Here is a 15,344-nt window from a genome sequence, read left to right on the forward strand (position 1 = left end):
CTCCAAGTTGAAAGAAACTTGTTGACCCTGTTTTCACTCTACCTGGGTATAAAAGTCTGAAAGTTCTAGGTCGATTAAACTTAGTGTTCCATCATTACATGACAGTTTTTTTTTGGTTGAAAATCCTGCTTAGAAACATGACCTGTCTCATTCAAATATTCATAATTATGCTAATTTTAGAAATCACATCATTAGTTTACACTACCAGGCTTTATCTTTCAGGGTTTATGGGCATTAGTTAGTCCCTAAAACTCTGAAGGAATAAGGCCAATCAATTCTGACTTTTCACAGCATTTCTTTACCGTTTCCCAACGATGCTCAGGCCCAGTCCTCGGCCGGCCTTCTTCTGCAGATCCACAGGGAAAATCTCTAAGTTCTCCTCGTCCCTGTAGTGCGCCTCATCTCTGTACACCACCAGTCGCACCTTCTGGGGGGTCTGCCTCAGGGCTGTGATGGCTTCTTCGTGGCTGGCGCTCCTCAGGTCAATCCCATTAACCTGGAACGATGGGCATCTGAGAAAGGCTGCTGACAGCAGAGGCCTCTCCGCCTGCTGGAGCTCTTTGGAGCAGTGAGAAATCTCTAAAAATGTCCAGCCGCTCCCTAAGCACGCAAATAGTGGCCACTAGCAGTCATAGCTGCTTCAAATACAAAGGACGTAACCTTTACACTCTCCCACCCCAGATAAGCATAGGGTGGGTTAGTGCACATGATAATGCAGTTTTAGGTTGCTATGAACTTTACTATGGACTCAACATGAGAAGAGAACAGAGACTAATTGGCTCATTTAATTGAGGTCAAAGGGGAAATAAACATTAGTGCTTAGTCAGCACTTTGGACTCAGTTTAATTATTGAATATGACAGCCTCACTCTCAATTGCTAACATCACAACTACTTCAGAGCGAGGTTGGAAGGAAATAAGGGATCGGAATTTGTGACAGCGTCAAGGACCCCCTGAAGTCCACTCATTTGAATCTGAGTCTGAGTGAGCACAGACGGGACCATGTGTTAGACAGCAAACCATACTGGATACGGCACTGAGTAAAACCACGGCCCTGCTCATGATAAATCACATGAATTTGGGCAAGTCGTGTAACCTCCGTGAACCTCTGTTTCCTTGTCTGTTAAATGGAAATCATAGTCAACTTATGTGTTTTTTTACTTAACAAATGCTTGTGTATTAGCCCTTTATGAGTATTTGCTCATTTAATCCTTACACTAATTCTCTGAAATAGATATCATTACCATTTTACAGATGAGGAAACTGAGACATGGGGAGGTTAAGTGACTAGACCCAGGCCCACAAATGCGTTTTCTTTGCTTGTGAGGTCAACCCACAGAACAAAGGGAAAACAATGTCTTCAGAAAACGTGGTCTGAGCTGATTATTTTTCCTGTGTTCCAATAGATGGCACACAAGACCACTTCTGCTACTCTACTGAAAAAAAGTTACCTCCATGGATTGAAGGTGAATTCTCTAAGCCTCTAAAATACCTCTTAAAAGGCCCTAACGATTATGTTTTTAATTAAAAGCACTGTCATTAAATTCCAATATTACAAAAGCAATTCATACTAAATTCCAGCATCGAGATGTCTGCTCAAATCAACGTGATCTTTTCCAAGTTCACAGTTTTCATTTTCTCCTCTGCTCATTGAGAGATACCACCAAACGCACCAATGATTTTAAGAGAAATATCGCTGTGTGCTAGAGTATTGTGCAGTACTGTATTACCTTAAGTGCCCTCCATAAGCACCAGATGCATTATTTAGAACATTGACTGTGGAGGGGTAGGGGTGGGAGTAGGGGGGCTCCCTATTTGAGAAGGGCCATAGGAAGCCCAGATGTCAATGGGAGTAAATCACATCCCTTGGGTAGGACGGGCATGTGGGGAAATGGGGGAGCCGCCGCTTTGGAAGGAAAGAATAACCAAACTGGGGAGGAGTTCTTCATTATCTTATTTCACAGGGAAAACCAGACATTAGCTCTCTACTCTTTCTGCTCCCACTTGCACAAAAATAGGAGATAATGGGAATAGGGGTAGGAGGGACTGACTCTTCAAAAAGAACCAGAAAGAAGACATTCCAGCTAATCATAGACTCATATATCTTGCTACGCTAAAAAAATTATTTGGCTCTCTTTGTAAGCAAAATTCGGCTTGTCCTAATTTTAACATGAGGTTGGTATATAACCATGGAAGGCTAGCCTGCACAAGGCAGAGGACTCTCACGAGCAGAAAGGCCATTGTTTGGAAAGGTATGGCCTCAAAATTTGTATCATCAAAGCTGCTCTGCCTTCTTCTCGAGGCAGCCTGCAGGCCCCAGGCCGAGTGTGCCTCACTATGCACCTGTACACACAGATACAATGAGAACCAGTTCAAATGTGGAGTCTACAGCTGCTTAGAAGGGAAACATGTTCCTTAACCAAACCGAGAGCTACATTTCTTAACTCAACATGTAATATGCTTTTGGGGACCAGATCTAGTCTGGGGGAAGAGAAGAGCCTGTCTGGCCATCCTTAACAAGAAGTGTAGACCATCCAGCCATACTGGGTAATATAATTCAGCCAGATGCCAGGAAATAGTTCAGCTGACCTTTCAAATTCTCCCGGTACTTAAATTTGCTTTCTTCATGCTACTCTGTCCTGAGTGTTCACTTATCCATGAGTATACTTTATGGAAATGAGCAACTGATGGTCTATTCAATACAAATAGATAAATTAAAAATTTTTTCTTTTACTGAGGTAAAAAACTGCTTGAACTATTATAAAATAAAGTGTACAATTTATACTGTGAATTTATACCTGTGCAAAACCACTGCCACAATCAAGACAATACACGTATTAGATTTAGCTCCAAGTGACCATCACAGAAAAACCTGTGGGCTTACAAATCACGTAAATATCAAGACTTGTATGAATCTCTGCTGTTTTGAACATTCAATCTATTCCTCCATAAAGCCAATGATAATAGCACCGGTTAATTAGAAAATCTAGGAGAAAAAAATACCCCACCAAACTCCTGACCACTAAAAAATGGTGTTGTGTGCTAAAGCGGTCAAGTCAATTCCCAGAGAGGCCTCTCTCATTTTTCTAACCTCATACACTAGCACCTTAATGAACGCACTGGGAATATGTCCTAATCCAACGATGAAGCACGGTAAAGGCCTGCGGAGTGAAGGCCTATAACTTGCCCTGAATTTAATTTGCAGTCAGCCTGGCCTCTCCTTTAACTCCTTCTTGCCTACATGTTCTACCCTTAATTATATCTCTAGTTTCATCTTGGGAGGCAGACTTGAACCACCAAAGGGAAAAATAAAATTCTATGATGTCATTCATAATGCGCTATATTAAAGTTGCAAAGCCAAAGTGCACATGCCCACCATAAAATGTTAACTATTCAATTAAATTCATCCAATGAAAGAAATAAATGTTGCCTAAAGGTTTCACACCATTGAAAAAGCTCTTTAGTTTCACCTACCAGAATGCCTGGCATTGACTTTCCATTCACCCGTTCCCTAGTTCAGACACTGCCTGCCTTGGCTCAAAAGGCTTTAACACCTTTGCTAAATGAGAGTCCTTTCAAAAGAGGCAAGTTAAGCATTTCAATTTTTAATAAGTACCATCTACCACCTAAAGGGAGAAGAGTCTACATTTTCATCAGTCGGGAAACAAAGGAGCCAGGGCATGGCCCTCCATTTGACATAAATATTTATTAGGAATAAGAAAATTATACTTAAAGCTGCAATAAAGTCTTTTAAAATATCAAGTGTGCATGTGTCTATGCATATGTGTTTTTAGGAGGGGATTTAGTTAAGTGTAATGAAGAGGTAAAAAAAATCAAACTGCAATACTATACAGTTCACTGGATACTAAGATTATAAAACCGAGTTGTACTTTCCCCTTTAATTGAAAAAAGTTTTCACGGCCAATTTAGGTTGGTGATCTGTCACGATTCTAATGAGTTATTTGATGTACATCAAAAAAAGAAGAGCAAGGTATGTGTTTTGTTAAACTGACAAAAAAAAATAGGTGAAAATACAGTTGAGTAGAAGACAATGAGTAGATAAACTGACTTTTTGGATCAAGGTCAGGAAAGGAACCATATTTCTTGGTATAAAATAGAATTTGTAATCATATACCTCTAATATCTGGTCACCAGCCCAAAGTCTTCCATCTCTGGCTGCTGCCCCTTCTTCATAGACTTCATGTATAACTATAGCGTCCTATAAAAAACAAATCCTTATTAATCTGCAATAACCATAAATGCTTCCTTAAGCAAACAACCAAACCATAGGCAGCAACCCATAATTTGCCGTTTGCTAATCATGCCATATTTTATTTGACTTAAACAAAATGCACAGCTATGGTACATTCAGAGGTATCGTTAATTTTTCCTCAGTTTATTATTTCATTCTTTTCGGGCTTTCGCCTAATATTTCAAGTTAAACCTCCCCCACGTGTTTTACTGTTCACTCCGCACCCTGCTGCTGTGTGTAAACTTGAGGTGAACTATGTGTCATTCTTATTTACATTTTATGGTGTATTTTGAAACACGGTTTCAGGTATTTATTGGTATTCAAGGATTTGGCATAGATGTGTGGCCGGATGAAGGGGGTCTGTCAGGCCTCATTACTCAGGCAATGAAAGACAAGAACTTAGTGGAATGAACTGGCCCTGGAGGGTGAAGCAGGCAGTAGGTGAAAGGGCATTCACAGACCTAAGGGTAAGACACCTGTGGGTTCAAAACCTGACTCTGCCATTGTGTAATCTTGGGCAAATTAACTCCTGAACTCAGCATTCGGAGGCACAGAATCGGGACAATTTTTAAGGTAGGTAAGGTTTGGTTGAAGAAAGTGATTTATGGTTAATGAATGAAAATAATTTGTTTTTCTTCAAATTAATAACCTTAAATTTTTTGTTAACATAAAAATAACATGTACCAGTGTAAAGGGTATAGTAAACCACAGAAAGGGACTGGCTCTGGGGCCCAGCCCTCAGTCCCACTCCCCAGAGGCAGCCACTGCCAACAGTGTCCTGAGGATCCCTCCAGACAATTTATGTCTATACACCCATTTATTTATATGTTTTGGTGAGACTACTTTACAAACATTTGACTGCATATGTTCATACAATTTTTCCCCTTTTCTCCCTCACGTTGAGCAAGGAGTTAAGCTTTGGAAGTCCTTGACTCAGGGATTTTTGTGGTGCTGAAAACTTGAAGCAACCAGAAGTCACTGGTTCTGAAAGGCACTGAGAAGATGTTAATGGAGGTGGTAGGTGACTTGGAGGGCTGCTGGGAGAGGAAAAGCGCTTCTGAATGGTGACTAGAAACAGAGACTTGTGGGTCCCCTGAGAAGTGAGGATCTGAGCCCTGCACTGCCCAGTGGCCTCCCATTGCCCGCCCCTCCAGCCCACACACAGGCTGTAAGACCCTGCAGACAATGGTCGAGCGCAGCAGACTCCACGCATAATGGATCTCACTTTTAACGAAGTCCTGAGTCCCAAGCATCGGGGCTTGGAAGCAGCAGGAATTCTGGATGTGAAGATGTCATGTAGGCTTGTGTAAGTATGGGCTTGATGGACTGATGGCAGTGACCACAGGGTCCTAAGAGTGTCAGAAAGCTTTGTGACAGAACCAGAACCCTGAGAGTTCATGAGCCACCAAATGACTGAGCGTGATTCCGCCTCCATCCAGAAGCATGGAGCCTCAGAATTAGAATTAAATTGACTTGAAGTAAATAAATGAAATATTTCTTGCAAAAATATAATGGGAAAAATTTCCAAACCAAACCTACTTTTCAAAAACAAAAGAAACAAACAAAATGTTCCCTGTATAAATGCTGGAGTAGAGAAGCAACAGAAGACAAAGGTTTTTAAACAGATGACCCATCTGGATTCCAAGTATTTTTATCATGGTAAATGCTTTTATCACCACACAGTTCTGAAAACATTCTTTATTATAGCAATTAGAGAGGCAGGCCCCTAAGAGCCAGGAAAGGTTCCTTGATCCAGACAATTTACATTTCAGATTCTGTACCAGCAATAGATTTTAGACCATTCTTTGTTTTAACTCTGACTTATGAAATTTCCAGCCACAGGGAGCATTTCTACTGCCAAGAGTGTGTTTCTCTGAACTGTTTCAGGGGAATGAATTTGAGGGAAATTGCTGCTTTAGGTGATCCCAACAACACTGCCAAGATGACACTAAGGGCCATTTTTACAAAGGCAGTGCAGGGAGAAAGGAATGCGAGCTCCTGGTTACACCCTGTGTGAGGCTGGTTTTCAAAGTCTGGTGGGCCAAACACCCCATTTTCACTGGATTTGGGAGAATCAGATAGCATTCATTCTATACAAGTCTTTCACAGAGCTAATTTTCAGCATAAACTCCTTTGATCTTGGAACATTACAAAAGTCAAATGGGAAATTTCTCTTCGTTCATACTCAAAGGGAAGAAAAAGACCCGTTGGAGTTTTTATTCAATAAAAGCAGGCTGAATCCAAAACTCTTAGCAACTTTCTGGGCTCTAAATGAACTACCATACATAAAATAAATATACCATTAATAGCCTCAAATGAATGCTGAACTCAGTGCCAATGGTCTGCTTTTGGTCCATGAGTCTTTCTGCATGGAAAACTCCATTTCTTTCTTTCTTTTTTTAATTTGACTACTGCTGTGATTTCTCTTAAAGTCATCAGTGAAAATACAAGAAAATGAGACACCTTGACCTGTCAATAGAAGAAGGTCACATTTCTTACCATGTGCCCTTGTGTGAAAAAAAGTGTTCTAAAGCAGCGGTGGTTCTGGACAGTTGCATTAGCTGGGAGTGAGAGGGGTGAGAGATAGGGGTCAAGAGCTAAATTAGAAATGCAGGCTAATGAATTGGGAAAAAAAGGGATTTATTTTTTCAAAACTTACATAGTTTATAACAGAATAGTAAAATAGATATTGGATTGGGATATTTTAGGCATCTGTTTGGCAAGGCTACATTAAAATTTTACTTCTTTCTTGCAGGGAGGGTATAGCTCAAGGGTAAAGGGCGTGCTTAATATGTACAAGGTTCTTGGTTCAATCCACAGTACCTCCATATAAAAAAATAAATAAACCTAATTACCTCCCACCACCACCAAAAAAAAAAGGGGGGGGGATAAAGGGATCTTCTCTGTCCTTTTAAAAAATAAAAAAAAAATTCTTTGTGGCTTTGCGTCCTCCTAATTTTAATGCTCTTGAGGTATTCAAGCAAAACTGCTTGTTGGCACAGTTCTGAGTGCCATCTCCCTCACCAGCTGCCCCCCTTTGTGTCTTTGCACATTTAAATAATAATCTACCCTAGATAATACCTCAGTGACTCTGTCTACCAGTACCAAGGACTTCTAAAACTCGTCTCTTCCAGAAGCAGTCTATTAATCCTTTCCCCGTGGGGGTTTGTTGGCTTGCACTGAGGAGAGGCTGTAGAGACAAAGGATTATGAGCTAGGCCTCTGGAGTCAGACCTCTCAGTCCAAATCGGGCCCCACTCCTTGTGACCATGGAAGACTGTTAACCTCTCAGCTTCCTCATTGTTATACGGTTTTAACAATAATATGGATACATAATGCTTTATGTACAATGCCAGCACATAGTAAGGCAGCTCACTTATTTAGCATCTGTGTGCCAAAGAGGCCACATACTTCCCGTCTGTGCCATTTAATCCTCGTAACAACTAAGCATGTTCAATATTACTAGTGTCATGTACAGTTGGGGAAACGGAGGCTCAGCAGGGTCAGACATGACCAAGTCTTTGCAGCTTCTCAGTAGGAAAGATGAAATTCCAGCCCGAGACTGTTTCGCCCCAAAGCCTGCGTTCCTATCACCACTGCAAGCTTCTCATCTGCTTCGAATATTTTATTTTGCACTTGTATAAAAATGAACTTGGGATTTCCCATACAGCATCAATTCTGTTGAAATATTGTCTCCTCAACTCCACAGCAAAAACCTTGAGGGAACGAGCTGATCATTTTATAGACAGTGAACAAAAAGACGACGGTGGAAGTGGAAATTGATGCCTGTGGCTTGATGAGGTGGGTGAGACCCATGGGTCCCATTTGCTGGTGCTGGCACCTGATTCGTGGTCTGCACTGCGCAAAGCATGCTGGGTGGGCCCTCTCCCCACCCTGACATGAAGTCTTTCTTCATCCCACTTGTTATTCTTGTCGCCTTCCTTCCTTTCATCTCTTCAGTCTTGTTTCTGTGTACCCATATTACTCACTGAATGATTTTTTTTCTGCAGGAGCAGATATAGAACATTATATATATAAGTGATAAATCAATGTCTAAAATAAAAAGAGTTCAATCCAAGAAAACAAACTAACCTCTCCTAATTAATGGCAGGCTTGAGAATCATTCATAGATGACCAAGACTGACATATAATGAAAAACTAATTTCCTCCTCATAGTTGTGTGACTCTCACTGGGACAACAGGAATTTAAGTCAGGTGGTCTATTTACATATTGCCCGAGATAAGACCAACAATTTCATCCGGGATACTCTAAATGACTCATTTGGCTTTCCAACTCGAGAGCCAGAGAAGAAGTTGATCAGTGAGTTGGAGAGTCTCTCAAAACATTGGGTTTTTCCCAATCAGAAGGGTCAGGCAGGATTTCAGAGATGTAGAAAAATCTGCTTAAAAACTTCTCCCTCAGCAGTCTATATCTGAAACATGTTTAAATTGAAAAAAATTCCTTTATTCCACAACCAGGGATAACATTAAAAAAAAAACATAGCAGGAAGTAGTAGCTGGCTAGGGAATTCATCATATTGTTTAAGGAACCACTGTCTAAATGTTTTATTTCCTAAAAGAGTATTTATTTTAAAATACAGGCACAAGGCACTAGACTCAGAACAGTATATATTGAGAATTTTCTCTCCAGCACCTCTTCTTCACCCAGTTTCCCTAATTAGAAATAAACAGGATTAAGTTGTTTTGTGTATTTTTACAGAGATAATCTACATATCTATATTTGAAAAGCACGGAGGCACCGAATGCTTGAAGTTCATGCCTTCTTTCATCTGCTACCTCCGTTCTTTTATGAAATTCCACTGGAACCAGCCAAGTGTCACCTCTTCTATGAAACCTTCTTTGACTCTCTTCCCTGTAAAGTTGACCAACCTGTCCTGTGGGTCAGTGCAATATCTCTTAGTACCATTGAATTCATAGTATCATGATAGCTTGCTTATGAGTCAAGGTTCTGTGCCATCTCCTACTCTCAGTGGAACCCTTCCAGACAGAGGCTTTTCCCAACTCCTCTTTGCATCTTGGTGCCAAGCCCAGAGCAGGTACTCAATAAAGGTTTGCTGAATGATTATTAAGAAATTGGCTGGAGATAGAAAAAGGCATCAAATGATCCAGAAACAGAAGGCTGGCAAGCTTAGTATATCATAATCTTACCTTAACCTAAGCAAGTTTCTGATGGTAAGAGTGATAAACAACCAGAAGACCCATCACACATGGATATTAAATCCATCTGAATTTCCAGAAGAATTACTTTAGCTCAGAGAGCAATTTTAAAAAGCCAAGTATGAGGGACTTAATTATCACTGAGCCCCACAAAAATCACAAACACCTCCAGGGGGATTTAAACTCTGAATTACTGGGAAAGGATTTCCTAACACACAGTAATGTATCCTCAGAGTCAAAGTCATCAGACACTTCAGCCCATCAATCACTATTTTCTTTACTGTTCAGACTGCCAACAAGTGGAAAAAGTAACTCATAAACACACCAATCATTCAGCAAAAGGAAATTTTACTGTTGTCACAATAGGCCCATAACACTTAAAGCAGCCATGTGTTAGAAAAATTAACTAAGGGTCTCCTGGGGACTGAGGGATACCAGTAAGTGTCCTTGCATGGGTGAACTATTTCCACAGAATTAGATTTTATATTTTCATTTCTAGACATTCAGTGGATTATTTTAACAAGCATTTTAGGATGAAACACTGATAAAATAATTATATGATAGACACTACAAAGGACTATATATATATATATAGAGAGAGAGAGAGAGAGAGAGAGTGCTTAATTTTACTGCTTTAAGGCACATTTTACTTAATTTGGATCACTCTGGAATTAAATCCAGTCTTTGCCATAGTCATAAAGGCTCCCATATCCACTCCTAAGGGATATTTTAACCACGGAAAAGTTTCATATTAAAGTTCACATTTAGGTGGAAAACTTCTTTACCAATGATCCAAAAACAGTGTTATGTCTTTTTTCCCTGCTTTACAGGGAAAAGAAAATTGCTCCTAACAAGAAAGACCCATGAAGACAAAAAGAAGTATTAAAAACATTACATAAAAACAGACATCTTTCCCCTCTCTGGAAGAAACCATGGTTCAGATCTGCAGCCTCAGAGGAGTAATGCTACTTTTAAATATCACTTAATAAAGTTCCTCTCTGTGGCTGTCAGTGTTCAGAAATCATACAAACATGTCTTCTATACAGTGGACTATTTTCTTAGCAGGAAGGCCAAACTAATAAGAGGTGATAATGCAGTGGGGGTGGCAAAATGTGCAAACCAAAACTACATTCAACTATACACTAAAAACATATGTAGATGTATTAAGTTACTGATCTGTGATGTCTATTCCCATTAGGGAGTTTAAAAAGAAAGTGTGAGTTAAAACTGTTAAAGTATGTCTCACTTTGAGCAAAACTGACAGGCTCCAAACTGTATTTATATAAATAAAGGGAGGTGTGTCTTAGAACATGATTCTTTTCTATCCCAAATCCTTTGTGACCATATTCTTTAAAAAGTGAGCTTCCCTATTATGTTTTAATTAAAATGTGATTCGCACTTTGATGCAAAAAGTGATTAAAAAAAAAAAAGAGGTAATAGAGTGTGCAAGAAGGACCCAGGACAGCGAGTGAGAGGACTTAAATTTTCTGACGGCTCTGTAGGTAGCCCGACCACTTTGTTCGTGACACTTATCATCAGTAAAGCACAGAGCTGAACGACATGACTTCTAAAGTCATTCTAGCTCTAAAACTTCAGACCTCTATGAACCCATATAATGTGCAGAGCAAGAGAGAGAAAGCCTCTGTTGTACACAGAAGCTTAGGTTCTGCCTAGGACTAAGACCGCCTTCTAAACGGCAGACCAGAAGAATCCAACCTCGCATAGGCTGAGAGAGATCAGAAAGCTATGGGGGCTGGGTCAGACCGTATTCGTTATCTTTGCTGCAAAATTTAGTGGTGCAAACCCCAAACTAACCACTGGTTTGTTCGTAATTTTGTAGGGTGGCACCTCGGGCTGGGCTCGGCCGGGCAGTTCTTCTACTCTGCATTTTGTCAACTGAGTTGGCAGTTATGCTGGCTGGGGCCTCAGCTGGGATGGCAGGGTCCCTCCGCTTCCCAGCGCTCTCTCCATACGGTGTGTCATCCTTCAGGAGGCCAGTCTAGGCTTGTTCGCAAGGTGGCAGTATTTCAAGAGGACAAGAGATAAGCTGCAAGGCCTCTAGAAGCCAAGGCTTGGAAGCCACACCATGCCACTTTCACCACTATTGGTCAAAGCAAGTATGGGAAGGCTCAAATTCAAGGAATCTGAAAAGAGCTGCACACAATTTATGGTCAATTTTAATCTACTTCAGACTCTATCACGTCTACCAGAGGAATTTTCCAGCCTACAAACAATGGAAGGCACAGTGGATGGTGGGAAGAGTATTGGCTATGGTCACATAAACCTGTGTTCAGATTTTACCTCTGCCACTTCTCATAGCTTTGTGATATTTCTGCTCAGTTAATTAACCTCTCTGAACCAGTATTTCTGTCTCTGTGAAATAGAATAACCCTACCTGTTAGAGTTTGAGGATGAAACAAGATTATGCATGTGATGTCAAAGTACCAGCCAAACAGACGTTAAATGACGTCAAATGAGGGCTCCCAATGCGTTATATGTAAGGTTTAAGCGGCACATCCGGTACACGAGGGGAGGAATACGTATATGTCAGAGTGGTCAAAATTCTTGACTCTAAGGATGAATGACACTGGTCTTGGTCCTTTTTTTAAATTTAATTTTCATGTTATAAAGATGATCCTGGAATATAACTGACTCCTTCTTTTCAAGAAAGATTATGCAACAAGGATATTTTAGGTTATTTTTTCTCAAGCCATGGACTGCTCAGGGCTAAGTCCAATGGACCATCTGAATGCCAACAAGATGTAAAGCAGACTACAAGAGTCTGGTTCCTAGATATTTTGATTTTTCTGTTTCAATTAAGTACTCAAACATTGTTTGTGGCTTCTGTATTTGCAAATTTGCCTGCTCTCCCAAATCAATGCTCTTGGTGCATTCATGATCATTTGTGGACATGAGCAGAGTGGTGAAAAATCTCGAGTTGCTTGATTCGCTTGTTCCCAGCAGTTTTTGAGAAAACCTGAAGGGCTATAGTTACATAAGGGAAGTCAGCAAGAATCAAAGGAACTATCTACCACACTTGGAATCATACTTTTAAAAATGTGGATACTCTGCTCACAAATAGTGTTTACTACACCAATTTTCTAAGAATCTCAGAACACAGTCAAGACTTTAGTTAATCCCCATAAAATCTGCTAAAAAAGGAACAAAGAGTCTATATATTGTAATCTCAGTCTATTCATCTATTCTAATATGCTTGAAGGAGTGTATGAAGATTTGCACATACCAAGCCCTTCAAAGAGAAAGAAAACGGATCACAATGTTCAGTACCTATTATTTTGGAATATTGAAATATCTCAGGTAATAAACTATAGACACCATAAGTAGGCATTAAGATAGCAATAGATACAGAAGCTCTTTTGACATAAAAGTAAGGATTAAATGATCAGTTACACAGAAAGTAATGACACCAGTCTGTATGTGTGTGTGTGGGGGTGTGTGTTTTAAAGCAGAGGATTATGTAAGCTGTCCTAAAACTCAAACTCAGAGATTGCAGATTCTTGCACACTATTTACAGGTAACCAAAAAGTGGAATGAAAATCACACCAATAAAACAGCTACTATAAGAACTGCTACGAATATATAAAAATGTTTCACCTTTTAAGACTTTGAAAAGCTTTCCCTTCTCAAGTTCAGAAACTGTTTTATATTTACTTAAAATGGAGATCCCTTGCCAAGTCTGATTTAACAAAAAGTTGATCCTCATCAATATAAATACAATTTTTCATACTGAAATATAGGTTTATTTTCAGGAAATGGGATAATATTTGTATTATATTTTATAAGTCCCTATAGTTCCATCTGGTCCTTATTTATCTAAATTTTACTCAGCTTGCATAATATTTTTGCTTACAGTCGTATTCTTTAAGATCAGAAATGCCCAAATCTGGAAATTCAGAGGCACTATTCGTTAACATTCTTTCAGTGTGACTCATAGACTTTTGGTAAGCTGTGGTTTGATTCAAAATAAAACTAAGGTAATAAGGTGTTTTGTATAAAAATATATGACTTAAGCAATAACAATAAAAGGAACCTGGCCTTGGGGGATTCCACGCCAAAGCAAACCACTCCTCATGAAACAGACTGTGCAAAGTTCATTCGAAGGGGAATAGCAAAATAAAACACTTACTCAGATGTAAAAAGCTTTCTCCTCTGCTTGCTTTAAAACATATCTAGTGTTTTAACCTGCTACAGTCCTGCAGTTAAGCGATTGGAAGCAGTGACAGCTAAACAATAGCTCCCAACGTGGTGAAGTGTTAGGTCAGCTCACTTCAGAGTCTGACCTACGGATATGGCTGCAGGGCAGATGTTCTTCACTTCAGCTTCTAGATGGATGAACTTCGCCACAAAGTGCCCAGATGGGAGAGTCCTTCGACCTTGATGCTTTTTGCTAACGCACCTCCCCTACAGAACTTCTGTTTAATAACAATGAATTAAATTAGTAGTAAATCAGGCGGTGAAAAAAATACCGGTGTGCAACTTGGAGAGAAATGACAAGATTCTGAATCTGACATTCCAGGCCTTGTTAATACTAAGAATACCTAAATCTTACAATCCTGGAGTCCACTGACCTCACTCACAATGAGCTGGTACCAAGAATATAAAGACAGAACAAATACCCCAGTCTACCTGTTTCCCTCTTGCAAAGAGACAAGGCTTATCTCCAGACCCAGAAGAATACCAGTATAGCAACTAGGACTTACATTTACAAACTTCCCTTTCCAAAAGTGGTAACAATTACTAGCTTCCATAAAACAAAACAACAGAATAATAATTATGCCTTACTGTCTAGTTTAAAAAACTCAGGACTTTGAAGTTTAAAGAAATTTATGAGATAGGATTGCAAAGGAGAGGGGAATGAAGTTGCTTACACCATAATCGTTTTGAAAAAGAGAGTTGCAAATGTTCCCCCTCGATTATAAAACTAAATCTAATAATAGTAATATTCTTGCAGAGTGGCTGCCTACCTTTGTCAAAACATTTCCTGAGATGGGGCATTCACTATCCCCAGGCAGTTCACTCCATCTTTGGTCAGCTGATGTTCAGAAAGTCCTTTCTCATAATAATGTGAAACCTGTTTTTCACTGAGCCCCTTAGGAGCACCTGAATTGTTCTCATCCTTCATCCACAAGGAGGTTACCTTACATGTTTGCAGAAAGTCATCATTGTCCTTTCTGGTCTTCCCTTTTCTAGTCTGTTCAATTCTTACTCAGATTACTGTGGTTACAACAATGTTGTTGTCAACCACGTAATCATGCCCAGAAATGAAAAGAATACTCTGGTTATACTTAAAACTGAACTGAGAAGTACTCCAGACAGCTCTAACAGCATGTGCAAAAGCCTTGCATCAGGTGGGAACAAGACTCATTAAAGGAACTGAATGAGGCCGGCATGGCTAGAATTCAGTGTGAGCGCAGTGAGGCTGGGAAGAGTCATATTTCTAAGTGTGCAAGGCGCTATATGGGGGTACTAAAGACACAACATAAAACACACCTGTTCTCAAGGAGCTCAGGGTCTGGTGGGATAATTCCCTTTTACAGATAGTGGTAGTGCTGGAAAAGGGGCCCAAAGAGTGTGGCTTTTGAGTCAGATTAAACCCCAACTGGACCAACTGCTAGTATTAGGTCCTTGGAGAAGTTACATAAATAATCTGTGTCTCAGTTTCCTCATCCATAAAATGGGGATAATGTTACTATTTCTCCTGTAGGATTGTTGTGAGGATTAAATGAGATCATGCTTGTTAATTACATATTAAGAACAGTACCTGAATCACTTTTCAAAAGTTGATGCTGAAAAACAAATTGCTACTTATCTAGAAACAAAATTATGTTTCTCAATGTGCAGGGAACATACTAAAGACACACAGATGAAGGGAGCAAAGGATCGACTTTAAGCTGA

The 15,344-nt window shown here is 39.9% G+C and overlaps 1 protein-coding gene across 4 annotated transcripts in view; it reads right to left on the reverse strand.

Moving 5' to 3' along the window:
• Positions 1-15,344, reverse strand: part of PATJ (PATJ crumbs cell polarity complex component) — a 289,824-nt gene that overhangs the window by 35,099 nt on the left and 239,381 nt on the right. For all 4 annotated transcript variants that reach the window (XM_072974318.1, XM_072974320.1, XM_072974319.1 and 1 more), the window contains 2 exons: positions 4,135-4,218; positions 303-496 (listed from right to left, as the gene is read on the reverse strand). In XM_072974318.1, the coding sequence (XP_072830419.1) occupies positions 303-496; positions 4,135-4,218 (278 nt within the window). The remainder of the gene's footprint in view (positions 1-302; positions 497-4,134; positions 4,219-15,344) is intronic.

This window comes from Vicugna pacos, chromosome 13 (assembly GCF_048564905.1).
Source record: "Vicugna pacos chromosome 13, VicPac4, whole genome shotgun sequence".
NCBI lineage: Eukaryota > Metazoa > Chordata > Mammalia > Artiodactyla > Camelidae > Vicugna > Vicugna pacos.